Below are 18907 nucleotides of genomic sequence, written 5' to 3'. Positions count from 1 at the left end.
CACAACTATGAAGTGAGACTCACTGTCCCACCATACAGATCTCCTGAGATAGGTCACACAACTATGAAGTGAGACTCACTGTCCTGCCATACACATCTCCTGAGATAGGTCACACAACTATGAAGTGAGAGTCACTGTCCTGCTATACACTTCTCCTGAGATAGGTCACACAACTATGACGTGAGACTCACTGTCCTGCCATGCACATCTCCTGAGATAGGTCACACAACTATGACATGAGACTCATTGTCCCGCCATACACATCTCCTGAGATAGGTCACACAACTATGATGTGAGACTCACTGTCCCGCCATACACATCTCCTGAGATATGTCACAGAACTTTGAAGTGAGACTTACTGTCCTGCCATGCACATTTCCTGAGATAGGTCACACAACTATGAAGTGAGACTCACTGTCCCACCATACAGATCTCCTGAGATAGGTCACACAACTATGAAGTGAGACTCACTGTCCCACCATACAGATCTCCTGAGATAGGTCACACAACTATGAAGTGAGACTCACTGTCCTGCCATACACATCTCCTGAGATAGGTCACACAACTATGAAGTGAGAGTCACTGTCCTGACATACACATCTCCTGAGATAGGTCACACAACTATGAAGTGAGAGTCACTGTCCTGACATACACATCTCCTGAGATAGGTCACACAACTATGACGTGAGACTCACTGTCCTGCTATACACTTCTCCTGAGATAGGTCACACACTATGACGTGAGAGTCACTGTCCTGACATACACATCTCCTGAGATAGGTCACACAACTATGACGTGAGACTCACTGTCCTGCTATACACTTCTCCTGAGATAGGTCACACACTATGACGTGAGAGTCACTGTCCTGACATACACATCTCCTGAGATAGGTCACACAACTATGAAGTGAGAGTCACTGTCCTGACATACACATCTCCTGAGATAGGTCACACAACTATGACGTGAGACTCACTGTCCTGCCATGCACATCTCCTGAGATAGGTCACACAACTATGACATGAGACTCATTGTCCCGCCATACACATCTCCTGAGATAGGTCACACAACTATGAAGTGAGACTCACTGTCCCACCATACAGATCTCCTGAGATAGGTCACACAACTATGAAGTGAGACTCACTGTCCTGCAATACACAACTCCTGAGATAGGTCACACAACTATGAAGTGAGACTCACTGTCCCACCATAAAGATCTCCTGAGATAGGTCACACAACTATGAAGTGAGACTCACTGTCCTGACATACACATCTCCTGAGATAGGTCACACAACTATGATGTGAGACTCACTGTCTCGCCATGCACATCTCCTGAGATAGGTCACACACTATGACGTGAGACTCACTGTCCTGCCATACAGATCTCCTGAGATAGGTCACACAACTATGATGTGAGACTCACTGTCTCGCCATGCACATCTCCTGAGATAGGTCACACACTATGACGTGAGACTCACTGTCCTGCCATACAGATCTCATGAGATAGGTCACACAACTATGATGTGAGACTGACTGTCTCGCCATGCACATCTCCTGAGATAGGTCACACACTATGACGTGAGACTCACTGTCCTGCCATACAGATCTCCTAAGATAGGTCACACAACTATGAAGTGAGACTCACTGTCCTGACATACACATCTCCTGAGATAGGTCACACAACTATGAAGTGAGACTCACTGTCTCGCCATGCACATCTCCTGAGATAGGTCACACAACTATGAAGTGAGACTCACTGTCCTGACATACACATCTCCTGAGATAGGTCACACACTATGACGTGAGACTCACTGTCCTGCCATACACATCTCCTGAGATAGGTCACACAACTATGATGTGAGACTGACTGTCTCGCCATGCACATCTCCTGAGATAGGTCACACAACTATGAAGTGAGACTCACTGTCCTGACATACACATCTCCTGAGATAGGTCACACACTATGACGTGAGACTCACTGTCCTGCCATACACATCTCCTGAGATAGGTCACACAACTATGAAGTGAGACTCACTGTCTCGCCATGCACATCTCCTGAGATAGGTCACACAACTATGAAGTGAGACTCACTGTCCTGACATACACATCTCCTGAGATAGGTCACACACTATGACGTGAGACTCACTGTCCTGCCATACACATCTCCTGAGATAGGTCACACAACTATGATGTGAGACTGACTGTCTCGCCATGCACATCTCCTGAGATAGGTCACACACTATGACGTGAGACTCACTGTCCTGCCATACAGATCTCCTGAGATAGGTCACACAACTATGATGTGAGACTGACTGTCTCGCCATGCACATCTCCTGAGATAGGTCACACACTATGACGTGAGACTCACTGTCCTGCCATACAGATCTCCTGAGATAGGTCACACAACTATGATGTGAGACTCACTGTCTCGCCATGCACATCTCCTGAGATAGGTCACACACTATGACGTGAGACTCACTGTCCTGCCATACAGATCTCCTAAGATAGGTTACACAACTATGAAGTGAGACTCACTGTCTCGCCATACATCTCATGAGATAGGTCACACAACTATGAAGTGAGACTCACTGTCCCACCATACAGATCTCCTGAGATAGGTCACACAACTATGAAGTGAGACTCACTGTCCTGACATACACATCTCATGAGATAGGTCACACAACTATGAAGTGAGACTCACTGTCCCACCATACAGATCTCCTGAGATAGGTCACACAACTATGAAGTGAGACTCACTGTCCTGCCATGCACATTTCCTGAGATAGGTCACACAACTATGAAGTGAGACTCACTGTCCCACCATACAGATCTCCTGAGATAGGTCACACAACTATTCAATGAGACTTACTGTCCTGCCATACACATCTCCTGAGACAGGAAAATTCTTTTTCCATTTAATAACAAAAATGTTTGTCATTTCTTTTCTGCAGAGACAAATTGTTCAATACAATAGAAACTGCAACAGCACAAAAGAAAACTAGCACTATTGGGATACCTAGTTTTCGGCACTTTTAACATGCTAATGGTGGGCTCAATGTTTTCCCTTAGAAGTTCCAGTGGCGAATTTTGATTTTGTTAAGTACATTGTAATTTGAAAAGCCCAGGAAAAATGTTGCATAATTTTTTAAGTCATTTGGAGAAAAATTCAAAAACTCTTCATGAAAATACAGATATAATGTATTGTACATGTACAACAGACATACAGCTTCGGCCAACTCTGTCAAATATGTATTTTCTACCTGAGAAGCTGTAGACAGAGGCTGACGTCACATTTTCTGCAGTATAGCCTACAGTTTCCACTGTTGTATTACAACCTACTTACTAAATATGCCTACTTCAGGAGGCGAGGTCCCACTTCTCATAGTTTCACATCTCAAATACTAATCTTGTGATGTCATAGTTGTCGTCGTGTGACAAGGGAGATAATTCAGTTAAGGCCTATTGTGTGCATGAATTGATACAAAATAGCTAGAAAAGGGTAGTGGACGAGAAGATCATTTGGCCTATACAACTGAACTGGTATATACTAATACCAAAAAATTGTCCCAGATATTCACAACACCTTACCTAATTCTTCTAATATTGCAGCTGTCCTGTCAAAAGAGCATGTAGCTATAACCTGCCCAAACTCTGGATGTGCCCAGGTCACTCGCCACACCGAGCCACTGTGAGTCTGAAATGAAACAGAACCCACGTTTACTTATCTTATTTATATATATATATAAACGTACGGTAAATTTTCTAAGAGACAGGGAAACAACAGGTTAGTTCTACCAACTCACTATGCTTTAACCTGGCAGGAGGTCAGCCCTCCATAAAAGTTATGCTTTGAGTGTTCCTACATAGCTTCTTAGTAAAATTAACATACTGTTTGCTTGTTTAGAGAATAGAGGTACAAATAGATCCCAAAAATCAAAAGTCCAGCTTGGCCAGATGATTTATTTATTTTATTTATTTGATTGGTGTTTTACGCCATACTCAAGAATATTTCACTTATACAACGGCGGCCAGCATTATGGTGGGAGGAAACCGGGCACAGCCCGGGGAAACCCACAACTATCCGCAGGTTGCTGGCAGACCTTCCCACGTACGGCCGGAGAGGAAGCCAGCATGAGCTGGACTTGAACTCACAGCGACCGCATTGGTGAGAGACTAAGCGCTTGGCCAGATGACTCGGAAATCTACTGTAAATGCTATCAAATTTACAAGCTAACTTTTAACGTAATCCTGATTCCCACTGATTCTGATGTTTCATTGCTGCTTAACAGACATGAAAACTTTTTTCACAACTTAGATTTATGAGCAAGGCTATCAAAGAGCTTGTCTGTAGAGACATACAAATGCAAAACTTCAGCTGAAGTCCTGAAGTTGTAAATTTGGTAATTTATAGTAATTAATATGAACGTAAAGCATCAGCGACAGAGCATCTCCCTTGTGTCGTTGTGCTTTATATGCATGTAAAACTTTAGGTCGACAGATGCTATACATTTTAAGATACGACCCCTAACATTTGTTTAACACTGATTCTAATAGAAAAAAAAGAGTCAGAAATTTGGTAACTTATGGTATTTAATATGTACATTCTGAGTCAATGATACCCCTCGTGCTATTGTGCTCTACATGCGTGTAAAAGCCTGAGCTAAAAAATTGCAGTACTTTTTGAGATACCACTCCTAAATTTGATTCTAATACACAATACAGTAAGTCAGGAATTCATTTATTTACGGTATTTAATATTCACCGAATCAACTACACAATATCCCCCTGGTGCTATTGTGCTCTACATGCGTGCAAACCTTGAGCTCAATAAATGCAATACTATTTGAGATACCACCCATAACATTATGTTTAACAAGCTTTCAATGTTGTTTGTCGCCGACGCACAGGGTATGACATGCTACACCTGTATTTTGTACAGGTGAGCTAAAAATGTGTTCAATCAACCCTCTTGATGCATGTAGCTCTATATTACAATCTTCTCATTACATTTAGTTTCACTAGTTTCTGTCCACATGAGAAACACAGTCAATGGGATAACGTGTATCACAGCGACATTCACTTTCACCAGCACATCGAATTAAGTCCCACTTTGTTTACCCACCACACTTGAATTCCCCAGAGTTTGTATATATGTAAAGCCTAATTTAAAACCTGCCCGTCTGGCAAAGATCTCACTATCACTGGGACTGGAAGTCAGCGGTTATTTAAACCCCGGACTTAGGAGCATTGCAATCGCTTCGGTGCGATTTAACCATTCACCAGCACAGCGCATTGGTAGGGCTAGACTGTTAAGGTTGTACTTGCTGTTTTCGATGAATGTCTAAATTTTAAAATAGTCTTGTCTAAATCACTTTCAAGGACTAAAATATTTCCCTTTTTTAGTAAGTCTACTCACAAAGTAAACAGTGGCAGGCTTTTGTCACTATGGAAGAGTTCTCGGCTCTGACAACAGCTTGAAAGATTAACATCTTGACAGCAAAGATTTCTTGGTCATAAATTTATATACTGCTGTGGAATAATTTTACAGAAATTGGCAGGCCTATTCTGACTTACTCTCCTGCTTGCTGTGCAGTGCCATTCTCCATCTTCACCTACATCCCAAATCTGAAAATGAAAGTAAATCACTAAATGATCACAAACAAACAAGTTGCAATACTTCTATGATTTATGCAGTTATTACAACATATCTTTATCATAATACATTTTAGTTACATTAAATTAAACGTCCGAAGGTTTCAAACCGGGAGTTTTAAAGACTATGGTGATATTTACATGTTGATTTCCACTTGCATTCTGATGTAATTTTTTGCCCCACGGTCAAATGCTTTTACTGGTTTCTCATTGGTTAAAATTGAATGTGGAGATAATCAATTTGCATACAAAGAAAAACAGTGTAAATAAGATGTTTATCATTCCAGTTTCTGTCACGTGTCACTCTTATATATGAGATTTCTGTGTTGTATTATTTGCAGTTCATACATTTTTGAAAGTATTTACGTAGTTTGTTGTGTAACGCTCTGGATTCAAACTTCCGTCAGACAACATGTCAGGTCTGTAACCGGTTGCTAATACCACTACACCACTCAAGCTGAAGCACTGGAACATGTTTTTTAGACATCTTTAAGACACATGAACATGGTAAAGGTTCAATGCACAAGTGCGTGTGTCACATGCTTTTGTCATGTGGACTACATCTGAAAAGGTAGGATGTACATTTGTGACAAAAATCTGGTCAAAATTAAAAACCAATAGCCTGCACTTACCACGAAACTAACAGTTCATTTCACTTTAGATTCACATTCTATCACCATAAATTTGGGTCAAACTTTGTCAAATCTCCTCTTTTTCTGTGCCCTGGTCTCCTGTCATAGTTGGGAAGTTGAAGATACAAAAGTGTGGCTCTTCTACCTAGTCACGTGGATACGCGCCTCTGTATTTGGCCCCAATGAAAAAAAAAGTTTTGCTTCTCACAGAACGGGAGTACCTCTATGTCGGATCTAACTACAAAAAAAAAAGCTTTTTTTGAAGTAAGTAACTTTCTGAGAAAGTGGCCAACGGTATAGAAAATACATTTCTTACTATGATCGGGTCTGTATGTTATAACCAAGGAGTGGTTCCAGATTAAATTGCAAAAAAAATCAAATCAAATCAGATCAGATCAGATTGATGTTGTTGTTATAGCACATTACACAAGGTGATTCTATTCGGAATGATACTAGCGATGTTTTTTGAGAGGGGAATTTTAAACTTGAGGGAGGGTTAACTTGGTAAAGTGACGTCAATTCAATGAAGAAGCAGCTTTTCACAATGAACATCTGAGAAGGTGCTCACTGGTTAACAATAGGGTCACCCTTGTCTTTACAACTGCCGACTTTGGCACTTGGCCTCAGATACAGGTGGGGCTAGATGAGGTAGGTTGGACAAAGTAGAAAAGCGTCTCATATGAATATAACCCTAGTCTTTACAACAGACTTTGTAAAGAATAGGGTAATATTTAGGTGTAACGTACATGTTACAGTAAAAAATCAGTAAAAGCATGTGACCGTGCGAAAAAATGACGTCAGAATGTAAGTGGTGATCCACAAATAAATATATCCCTAGCCCTTACAGCTCCCTTTGCGACTGCCTTCCAACCTTCGAGGTATCATTCTCTGCCAAGAGAATAAAACATCTTGTACAAGAACTACATGAATCGTTCACCTTCACTGTCTGGTCACTGGAGCATGTGGCCATTCTTCGTCCATGGAAGTCGTAAGCCACATCGTGAATTAAATCTTTGTGTTCCGCTGGAATATGCTTTGCAGTAAACATGATCCGTTCAATGTGTGAAAATCCCTACATTAAAATAAGTTTGACGCGAGATTCACTCCATGTGTTAACTAACAGCAGCTAATAACTTCGTCAAGGAAATTATCTCCATGCCTGACATAGGAAATGGCGGTTTTTCTTGATGTCGCACAGGAGTTGTTAGATAGTCTTTGATTGGCCTGCGTAGATAAAGTTGACCAATCCTGTCTAACGTTACTGTTTCAGGTGCCCGACAGGAAGTGGAATAGTTCGAACAAGAGAACGATAAATGATGTGAAGTTTGTAATGTTTTGCAAGCAAATACAACGTTGCAGAATTAAACGACGTGTCCTAAGGATATTTTAAAATGCATTGGTGAGTCAACGTTTTAATGGTCTTAATTCACGTATGTGGATAATGTGTTGTGCTAGAGCTTTCATTTCAACCTATCTTCCTTTGCCACTTTTGACATTGCGGCCGGCGCACTGCAGCAACAACATCGAAAGAGAAACAGAAAAAAAAAACAAAAAACAATCCCGTTGTTAGGACTGTGCATTTATTCAGATTGTTGTCAAAGCTGAAAATGTTCCCAACGCTTAAAACGGTGTCAAACGTATCAATCAATCAATCATACAACAGTTGTCGCCTCTACAAATAAATGAGCCAGATGATATCCCCAAAAGACTCCAACTCCTTTTCTTATGTTGGCCTGGCGTGGTTGGATTGTTGACGCTAATAGTATTAATTTCGTACTCAACGAACATTCAGGCCGATTGTCTTGGTTATTGTACAAGTCTTCTGCAGATAAAAGACATCAATCTAGCTTTCTGCACCCACTGCACTACCACCATAAGCCCCTGCTCGATGTAGAATATATTTATTTTAGCTATGAAGGCTTCCACTGCACACATTCCTTGACCGTGGCCTCCATCTTCAGCCTATTCGTTTCATGCACACAGCTACCAATGGGCATGCCTACACTAGACACACATGACTGATGTTATTCTGTCTTTGTCGCAAGATACCCCTGCCCAGAAGTTTGGTATTTGGTTTCTTGCTTAGTAACCTTTATGTAGATTTAAATGCAATGGTCATGCTTGTATTTTTCAAAGCTCAGCCATGACAGTTGAAAGCATACTTCTCGTTCGCTGGGAGGCCTAGAACTGGTATGTGGTGAAATTAACAGAGAATTACTGAAAACACACAACTAGCCAATGATGCAGTGCATGTCAGAATCAAGACGTAAGGTACTAAATTGTGGATAACAGTTGAGTTTGGGCTTACTGTGGTCTGCTGGGTATTTCTGGGTGGAGAGAATGACTGGTGTCCAATGATTAAGGAAGTAGACTACTGTAATTCTTCAACCTTTTCAAATGTTTCCAAGGCAATTATGCAAGCATGTTTTAAAGACATTATTCTGTGCAGACTGGTAGGTATACTTTTTGTGAAGCCCTGAAATTGCCCAATCCAACCAAAGTAGTTTTGTCTCCAAAATCAGCTTAAAAATGTGCATAGATCGCACTGAAACTTAATTTTTCATATCCAAAAATGTTGAGGAATTAGGGTATTATGATTGTTGTTTTTTGGATTTCATGTCAGAGACAGGTGAGGGATTCTGCAACAAGGCAGGTTGTTTTTTAAATGAAAGACTAAGCTGTTAATCATATCAGTGCTGCACTTTCCTGCAGTATAGTGGATATATTATAATCTTCATAGCAGTGAAGCTCAAATCGGCGATACAAAGGGAGTCAAATCTTTCTGGTTCAAGGTGCCTGCCTGCTTGACCGCGGTCGCTTTACTACAGTTTGTCTACAATTTTGGTGGCCTTACATCAAATTAAACGCTAAGTGAAGCCACTGATGGCACTGGCCCACCAGTCTCATGACTGGTAGTGTGTGCAACTGTATTTCAAGATTCAACCACATAGTGATAAAGTGGCATTGAAACAAGATCAGGAGCGAATCTGGTTGCCATTAAAGCTTACAAACAAGGTTTAGACCTGTTATTTATTTGCTGACGATGGAAAATAGAACTTTAGAAGAGCTTTGAAGCCTTTCCAGATATGTGAGCTATTTTTATGTGTCGTTTATTGTTACTTATTTGTCTGGATACTGTGTCAAACAACTTGAATGCATGACAGCAGCTTTGTTCATTTTCAGCATAAACAGCCTTTTCAGAATGTCAGAAAATTCTGGCAATTGTATCATTTAAGGATCTGTTATGTTTCAGTGGAGTTTTCTTTGTGGTTTACAGAGATTTGTTAGGAGAGCATTGAACGCTGATAAACTAAGAATGGGATGGAAGTTACTGCCCATATAACAGAGATGGCCTTGTACGAAGTTGTCTCCCTTCAATTTCTAATTCAGAACGGGTGACCAAGGTGGTTATAGTATAGCAGATCATAGGCTGCAACATCAAGGCAAGTACTTATACTTGTAGGTATAATTGTACCCTCACTTTATTCTCTGTGTGGCAAAGTGCAACAGAAAATATGACCTGCATTGAACCTCTTGCACAGTATGAATCCTTACTGGCTAAGATGGTGGAAGTAGTGACTGGCCAAACTATCAGGGCCATATAAACCAATGAGGTGTTTTCGATAGCTTACAACCGTCTTATTGACAGTGTCAATACATGTACATGTATTGTGACAGCAATTATTAAAATGTTGTCATAAGAATTTTTATTTTCGTTATGCCATTAAGTGAAGATGAAAACGTGGAATCACTCCCAAATTTGGAAGCCTGTTAGTGTAATTCACAGTAGGCAATGCCTCAGTGCCTTGTCTATGTCTTGTACTTTGTTGTGTGTACAAAATGAGTGTACAGCAATTCACAGTAGGCAATGCCTCAGTGCCTTGTCTATGTCTTGTACTTTGTTGTATGTACAAAATGAGTGTACAGCAATTCACAGTAGGCAATGCCTCAGTGCCTTGTCTATGTCTTGTACTTTGTTGTATGTACAAAATGAGTGTACAGCAAGGAATTCTGATAAAAGGTCTGTTTTAAATGAAGCTTAGATTTTTAACCTCTTGTCTATATGATGACTCAACAACACTTTGTATTATTTTCAAACTTGGTGATGTTAAATGTTGTCATTCTGTGAGTATAAAGTGGATTGCACATCTCAAGGTGATAACTTGGCTCCTTCCGTGGGATAGCTTTTAGCACGATGACAAAAGTGTGTATATTACAGTACTTGTAATTCTCCACTTTGAACAAGTAGTAAGTTGTAAGCATCAGTCTTGTAAAGAATCAAAACATTACTGATAACTTTTTAAGCAACTGGGGGTGACATTCTCCTCAACAGGTTTTACAAAGATGCCCCTGACGAAATTCAACCCTTACCATGGCCAGAACATCCGCCTGTCCAATGATAGCATGGTCGCCTACAGAGAGAACAGTTTTGCCCATGCCATCACCTTCAGCGAAAAGCCTCTGAACCCAGGGGAAATATTCTTGGTAGAGATAGAGAAGAATGAGAGGGGTTGGAGCGGACATCTCAGAATTGGCCTAACTCAGTTCAACCCCAAGGACAAATTCCAGTTACCCCAGTATGCGCTGCCCGATTTGGTCAACATGGGCAAGTCGTGGATATTTGCTGTGACAAAGTCTCATAACCGTGTGTATGCGGAGGACCTGGGGCTGGACGAGAATGAACCTTATCAGTCCATCCTCGGGGAGACGGATCTGATACAGACACCCCAGGGTTCCTTTAGCCGCAGCCTTCTAGGGCCAGTTCGAGGTTCTGGCACAAGGGAGACAACTGATATAAGTCTTAGTGCTACCAGTGTGAGAAGGACTCAAGGCAATATCCTCCCGACCGACATTGGCAGTAGAATAGGTATCTTGTATTTAGTTGTCAATGGGAAGGCAGAAATGCACTTCCTGATCAATGGCGAGGACCAGGGACCATGTGCTAGAAATATTCCTTATAAGGATGGACCTTTGTTTGCTGTTGTGGATGTTTATGGTACAACAAAACAGGTGCGAGTGATACAGTTATATGGAGGTGAGTCTTGATTTTATTGTGGGACAATGATTGTTGAGTCAACCCATTCAATTTGACTAATCAGATGAATGAAAGTAGGACATGCACTTGTTATTTCAGGAGATTGTATCATTGTGCAACAAATTACTTCGTCTGAATGTGGGTTATAAAATATAAAATTGTACTTCCACTTCATTCCACTTGCCAGAATTCAACTCCAGGTTTATGAGCTTTCAGGTGTCTGGTTAATGGTGAATCTGCATGTATCAATTTGTTAATGGCTTCCTCCAGCTGGAGAAATTACCACTGACGTACATGTATAAGTGAAATAATAGCTTCCCTAGGATGTGTAAGAAGTCACCAGTACTATAGAGTTGAAAATGGCCTCCCTAGGATGAATAGGAAATTACCAGTACTATAAGAGATGAAAATGGCCTCCCTTGGATGTGTAGGAAATTACCAGTATTATAGAGTTGAAAATGGCCTCCCTAGGATGTATAGGAAATTACCAGTACTATAGAGTTGAAAATGGCTTCCCTAGGATGTATAGGAAATTACCAGTATTATAGAGTTGAAAATGGCTTCCCAATTATGTATAGGAAATTACCAGTACTATAGAGTTGAAAATGGCTTCCCTAGGATGTATAGGAAGTCACCAGTACTATTGAGATAAAAATGGCTTTCCTATTATGTGTAGGAAATTACCAGTACTATAGAGTTGAAAATGGCCTCCCTAGGATGTATAGGAAATTACCAGTACTATAGAGTTGAAAATGGCTTTCCTAGGATGTGTAGGAAATTACCAGTACTATAGAGTTGAAAATGGCTTCCCTAGGATGTATAGGAAATTACCAGTACTATAGAGTTGAAAATGGCTTCCCTAGGATGTATAGGAAATTACCAGTACTATAGAGTTGAAAATGGCCTCCCTAGGATGTATAGGAAATTACCAGTACTATTGAGTTGAAAATGGCCTCCCTAGGATGTATAGGAAATTACCAGTACTATAGAGTTGAAAATGGCCTCCCTAGGATGTATAGGAAATTACCAGTACTATAGAGTTGGAAATGGCTTCCCTAGGATGTATAGGAAATTACCAGTACTATAGAGTTGGAAATGGCTTCCCTAGGATGTATAGGAAATTACCAGTATTATAGAGTTGAAAATGGCTTCCCTAGGATGTATAAGAAATTACCAGTACTATAGAGTTGAAAATGGCTTCCCTAGGATGTATAGGAAATTACCAGTACTATAGAGTTGAAAATGGCTTCCCTAGGATGTATAGGAAATTACCAGTACTATAGAGATGAAAATGGCTTCCCTAGGATGTGTAGGAAATCACCAGTATTATAGAGTTGAAAATGGCTTCCCTAGGATGCATAGGAAGTTACCAGTTTTATAGAGTTGAAATATTTTGTTCTAATTTCAGTTACCTCCCTTCAGAATGCCTGCAGAGAACTTGTCCTCCGGCTGGTAAAGAAAGAGTCAGTGTCTAATCTACCCCTGCCTAAAAAGCTAAAGGAATACTTGTGTTGGGAGGCCTGACTTTGTGTGCACACATGACAGTTTCTATAAGGAAATGCCACTGGTCAGTAAGGATTGGGCAGTGGTCAGTGATCTCACCCTGGGCTGGGTCGTGACAGTATGATGGCATCATTTATGGTTACAGAGACTGTTATGCTGCCATGCCAGTCTGCATGAAAGAAAGTGTGTACTGTCACAGGTGACTGTGAAAATTTGAAGTGTGTTATGTTACAAAAAGACATGTTACACTGCACATTGATTATATTAAACTTTTATCACAGAGAACAATGTTATTTTGAATAATGTTTATCATTGCTGGATATTATGTGGAGCTGAAACGTACATGCGGAGTCAGACTCTAGGCTAGCTGGGTCAACCCATAAAAGTGCAATTGTGCCAAGCTGTTACCTGATGTATTGGATTCATTGCTTGTGAAGCTATTTTTAAGGATGGTATACCAAGACCATTAATGTTTGCACCTTTTGGATGTGTACCTGGGCACCTGTACATACTGTATATACACAAGGTTTACCTGTGCCAGGTGCACGTATATGTACTTTGTTGTGTTGTAGACTGAGTGCTGAGAATTGTTTACATTCCAGTGGGCAGATACTACCCTACTGGTAAAACCTTGACAACAGTCATATAGTGATTATGAAGAGTAAATTGGCTATTTGTTGTTTATTATTATCCTTTAAAGGAGCCAAGTTCTTAAAGCTGTTTCAAAACTGGGGCCACTTACTTGTATGTAAAACACCTGATCATTGCAATGTGTTTCTTCGGAAATATACATAACGTGAGTTTGGAGCCATTTCTGGAGGGAAAACTAAACATGTTCCCATAAAAGTTTGATTAAAATTGCCACTTGTTAAGCGAAAATCATGTGGATTCCCATTGATTGCACATGGTACTACATAAACGTTTTCTTTCGCCGTAGTTCGTCATGGCATACAAATCATTTTTCAGTACCATGGGCGGTGTCAAAGAGAAACCATACTGCTTAAAGTAAAACATCCTTGGTTACATGCAAGCCCGTCTATTTTCTTGTACATCTGAGATCCTGCATGTCCTTGGCGCCAAAAGTTTGCAAGGCCTTAAAAAATGATATAACTATGATTATAGAACAGGTAGGTCTGGAGATGAGGGGGACCAGAAAAGTTGCGAGGCCAAACTCTTTCATCAAGTCTGTATCATGTGACCTGTTAGAAATGTTAAGCAACTAGTTTGTATTGCACTGACTATAACATAGGCCTCTGAAAAAAATCACACAGTAAGTAATTTAGAGTAGACGAATGAGGGAGAAAATCATTTGTGTCTCTGGAGACAGTGAGCGCTAAATTATTATCAACAAAAGTTAGTTATTATTTTATGTGTATTGTCACGTTACATAGTAGGCTCCTGACAGAAAGTTTCATAACTGTCACTATTGAGTTTGCAGGCTCAGATTCATATCCTGCTGGCTCAATGCAGTTTCTGGCTCAACTCACTTTCTGGCTGCACTCTTTCTGGCTCAACGCAGTTTCTGGCTGCACTCAGTCTCTGGCTCAACGCAGTTTCTGGCTCAACAGAGTTTCTGGCTCCACTCAGTTTCCCCCAGGCTTGGCTCAAGACCGGGTGTAATCTGACAGTTAACTTGAATAGCTGTCACATAAGAGAAATATTCTTCATCATTACGCACAAAGCAAAAAGATAACTGTAGTAGTTCAAGCAGTCCAAATGTCAAAAGAAAGTGAGCTATTTGCAAAATGACATGATGCTTTGTGATACCTTCCTCAGAATTTATATCTTGAAAGGCTATGAAAGAGTTTCAGCTCAATTCACCAAAGAGCAAATCCAAGGGTACTTGTATGCTGCCCAGTGAGATAGGCCATTAGATATTAAGCTTCATTGCTGTCGACATGAAGCATTTACTCAGTGTAAACAAAAATTATTTTTGCAGCAAATAGCTTTTGTTATATAAGGACTGACATAACCTAGGCCTCCTGTTTTGTGTCTGGGGGCTGGATATGTGGCATTACATGTCAATGTTACTGAAATCATTTGGCATATCAACTGTGGTGTTACTTACATGTTTGGAAATATTTATTTATTAGTTTGCATAATATTAGAGTGACTGCTTGGCTGTTCAATACCGGTAATAAATGATTTTTGTCGACTTAAACCTGTGTTAACATGAATGATGTCTGTAAATCTGGTGCAGTACATCAGGTGCACTCACGAAAATCTTCACTTGTTGCACAGAATATGGTCACGCATTGTCTGATCAGTTTTGTGTCTTCTTTTTTTATTTCTGTTGACTGTGGGTATATAATATTTTTGGATGACCTTGTTTGTTATTTGCAATACAGGGCCTTGCTAGTGTCAATGTCATCACATTTGACTATTTAAAAAAAATACCAGAAATTTATACACATTTGTGTGGCATTAGTTGACCATATAAGAGCTTTATCAGAGCTCAAGTCATCCAATCACCAAGCCATCTTAATGAGCTACTAAGGTTCTAACTCAAACTGAACTGAATGTTTGAGATTACCAGTATATGAATAGATCTCAATAAAGAGTTTCGTTTTATTATGTGATTTAATTTCAATAATGGGTACCATATAACTGAAGTGTTCTCAGAGCAAATATCCTTGATTTTTTTTTTTTTTTTTTTTTTGATTGGTGTTTTACGCCGTACCCAAGAATATTTCACTTATACGACGGCGGCCAGCATTATGGTGGGTGGAAACCGGGCACAGCCCGGGTGAAACCCACGACCATCCGCAGGTTGCTGGCAGACCTTCCCACTTACGGCCGGAGAGGAAGCCAGCATGTGTTGGACTTGAACTCACAGCGACCGTATTGGTGAGAGGCTCCTGGGTCATTACGCTGCGCTAGCGCGGTAACCGACTGAGCCACAGAGGCCCCGTCCAAATATCCTTGATAGTTTTCATGTAATTTCATTTATCTTCTGTGACAAGAACATGTTTGTGACGTGACATTAAAGAAGTCAGATACAAGATAAATTTTGCTGGAATGGGTTACATGGTATGCTGTAAGTCAGCACTGGATGAGGTCACATGAAAGGGGACTTCTAGTCCCCCATTTTTTTGCTAAAACAAGCGCTGTTGCATATGACAAGGAGCCAGTGGTTATCCTTGCAGTGACTGGCTTAATGTACATTTATTTCCTAGGTTCTGGTCATATTGTCTCATAGCTGACCTGAAAGTAGTTCATTCATAATGGAAGCACAAGTTGATAATGTGTGTTATTCAGATGTATCGTATGTAAAGATTAGCATCCCAGTGCGGTTGCAATAAGTTCTGCTCCAGCTCATACTGCCTAATCTCCAGTCATACATGGGAAGGTCTGCCAGCTACCTGCGCATGGTCATGGGCTTCCCGTCGGTCTCCTTCCACAATAATGCTGGCCGTTGTCGTATAAGTGTAATACATGTAGGCGTGTTCTTCAGTACAGAATAATACACCGATGAAATAAATAAATCACTGTAAAGAATAGTTTAATGTGAACTGCAAAATGTTTTGATGAACTAAGCTTTCCAAGTAAATAGTATTCTGTGATTACATTAGCTAACTGTTTTGTATACATGTATGCATTTGTAGCTTATGTAATTTCCTCCAAGGCTTGATCACCTTGAAACGTAGTGACGTCAAAGCACCCCTGGTACATTCAACTGACCGTTAACGACGTCACAAAAATGGTGTTTGCAAACATTTATGACGGACACCACCCATGATGTTGCCACATTCTGAAAGCATAGAAGGTCAAGCAGTAGGCCTGCTCTGAATTACCTCCCTTTTTACCCGACAGCAACTATGATGTAACGTGAGATTAGATCTTGAGGAGTCGGATTATGAGAAGTGGGATTTCGCCTGTTAAAATATGCGGTATGTACCTTATGTCAGGACAGACAAATATTGTCTAGGCAAAAAAAAACGTTATATCGACCATTGAGAGTCGCAGATGTCGACATACCTTGAATGAATTCCATGTTTTTCAGCTTAAAAGAGTTTGGCGAAGCTATCTATTGTTTTTAATTAAGATCAGGATTTTAAAATTACCTCCAAATTGATTAAAAAAATAGATGATGTATTCCTAGGTTTTCCAGCTAAGTTTACAAAATTAGAGTTACAGATTGGTCTTCAACTAGTTTATCCCTCTTTGGCTCCGAAACTTGTCATTAGTAATATAACACTAAGGTCCCACCTAACCACAGTTTACTCCAAAAAACACATCTTTTAAACCAGTGAGTGACCTCAAGGGAGGTAATTCAGTGTGGCTTTATTGACACTTTCCAAACAACATTATATATCGGTAATTATAAACATTAATATTAATGACAATTAATGAAATATTTTCAATTAAAAAATTAAAATTAAAAAAATTAAAAAAAAAAGATAAAATTATGAAAATTGAAGGTGTTGCAGTTGAACTTATGTACACATTTACATGTCAGTTGCTATAATTGCTGTTCTGGCAGATAGCCAAAGTGACATTTCAACCAGAGAGAGGGTTTAATATTGTTTAGTTAATGAGCAACAGTCATTGGTAGGTCTTTATTTAGACAAGGTTACAAGTTTCACTACATACTATCATGTTCTGTTTTAAATTTGAAACATGTACTTCACTGGCAAAAGTTCTGGTTGAATGTTGAATGTTGAATATGGCTGAAAGGAAGCTGGGATATTATCAGTTCAGGCCAAGTGTGTGCAGTTAAAGCAATATAGATCTCAGAATGATGTATAAACCACGTGTGCTGTTGATGTGGTAATCTCTTACGTGTGACATTTGACAGCTGAACATGTGCACTGTAGGAGCGATAATCTTTTACATGACATTTGATGGCTGACCAAGTGCAATGTAGAAGCGGTAATCTGACGTGTCATCTGATGGCTAACCACTTGCGCTGTAGAAGTGATAATCTCTTACATGTGACATTTGATGGTGAACCATGTGCACTGTAGAAGTGGTAATCTCTTACACGTGACATCTGATGGCTAACCACTTGTGCTGTAGAAGTGATAATCTCTTACACGTGACATCTGATGGCTAACCATGTGCACTGTAGAAGTGGTAATCTCTTACACGTGACATCTGATGGCTAACCATATGCACTGTAGAAGTGGTGATCTCTTACGTGTGAAGTTTGATGGCTAACCAGGTGCACTGTAGAAGTGGTAATCTCTTACATGTGACATTTGATGGCTAACCAGGTGCACTGTAGAAGTGGTAATCTCTTACACGTGACATCTGATGGCTAACCACGTGCAATGTAGAAGTGGTAGTCTCTTACATGTGACATTTGATGGCTAACCACGTGCACTGTTGAAGTGGTAGTCTCTTACGTGACATCTGATGGCTAACCACGTGCACTGTAGAAGTGGTAGTCTCTTACGTGACATTTGATGGCTAACCACGTGCACTGTAGGTGTGGTAATCTCTTACATGTGACGTTTGATGGCTAACCATGTGCACTGTAGAAGCGGTAATCTCTTACATGTGACATATGATGGCTAACCACGTGCACTGTAGGAGCGATAATCTTTTACATGTGACATTTGATGGCTGACCAAGTGCAATGTAGAAGCGGTAATCTCTTACATGTGACATTTGATGGCTGACCACATGCACTGTAGATGTGGTAATCTGACATGCGACATCTGATGGCTAACCACATGCACTGTAGATGTGGTAATCTCTTACCTGTGACATTTGATGGCTGACCAAGTGCAATGTAGAAGCGGAAATCTCTTACATGTGAGGGGCCTCCGTGGCTCAGTCGGTTAGCGCGCTAGCACAGCGCAATGACCCAGGAGCCTCTCACCAATGCGGTCGCTGTGAGTTTAAGTCCAGCTCATGCTGGCTTCCTCTCCGACCGTACGTGGGAAGGTTTGCAGCAACTTGCGGATGGTCGTGGGTTTCCCCCGGGCTGTGCCCAGTTTCCTCCTGGCCGCCATCGTATAAGTGAAATATTCTTGAGTACAGCGTAAAACATAAAGCATAAATAAATAAATCTTACATGTGACATTTGATGGCTAAACCCAACAATGATTAACACTGCAGCTTGGTTACTGCTAATAGCCTT

At 40.4% G+C, this 18907-nt stretch overlaps 2 protein-coding genes across 2 annotated transcripts in view; one reads left to right on the top strand and one right to left on the bottom strand.

Annotated features, from left to right (window-relative positions):
* LOC135474762 (nucleoporin SEH1-like) overlaps nucleotides 1-7452 on the bottom strand; it is a 29039-nt gene extending 21587 nt beyond the window's left edge. Inside the window, 3 exon segments of the mRNA XM_064754351.1 lie at nucleotides 3586-3691; nucleotides 5572-5622; nucleotides 7219-7452. Coding sequence (XP_064610421.1) covers nucleotides 3586-3691; nucleotides 5572-5622; nucleotides 7219-7329 — 268 coding nt within the window. The 5' untranslated portion in view covers nucleotides 7330-7452.
* A 113-nt stretch (nucleotides 7453-7565) lies between these two features.
* LOC135475213 (neuralized-like protein 2) lies at nucleotides 7566-15410 on the top strand. Its single transcript, XM_064755023.1, has 4 exons — nucleotides 7566-7680; nucleotides 9559-9724; nucleotides 10615-11316; nucleotides 12725-15410. The coding sequence occupies exons 3-4, from the start codon at nucleotides 10626-10628 to the stop codon at nucleotides 12838-12840; spliced, it is 807 nt and encodes a 268-aa protein (XP_064611093.1). The 5' UTR covers nucleotides 7566-7680; nucleotides 9559-9724; nucleotides 10615-10625; the 3' UTR covers nucleotides 12841-15410.
* Nucleotides 15411-18907: the final 3497 nt, after the last annotated feature.

The sequence above is a fragment of the Liolophura sinensis genome, chromosome 9, assembly GCF_032854445.1.
Source record: "Liolophura sinensis isolate JHLJ2023 chromosome 9, CUHK_Ljap_v2, whole genome shotgun sequence".
Taxonomy (NCBI): domain Eukaryota; kingdom Metazoa; phylum Mollusca; class Polyplacophora; order Chitonida; family Chitonidae; genus Liolophura; species Liolophura sinensis.
This window is presented reverse-complemented; position numbering and strand designations above follow the sequence as displayed.

Bases quoted from the DNA above. Each gene is read 5' to 3' on its own strand.
- LOC135475213 (XM_064755023.1), top strand. From the start codon at position 10,626: ATGCCCCTGACGAAATTCAACCCTTACCATGGCCAGAACATCCGCCTG. The intron at 11,317-12,724 runs GTGAGTCTTGAT...TTCTAATTTCAG, and splicing joins AGTGATACAGTTATATGGAG to TTACCTCCCTTCAGAATGCC.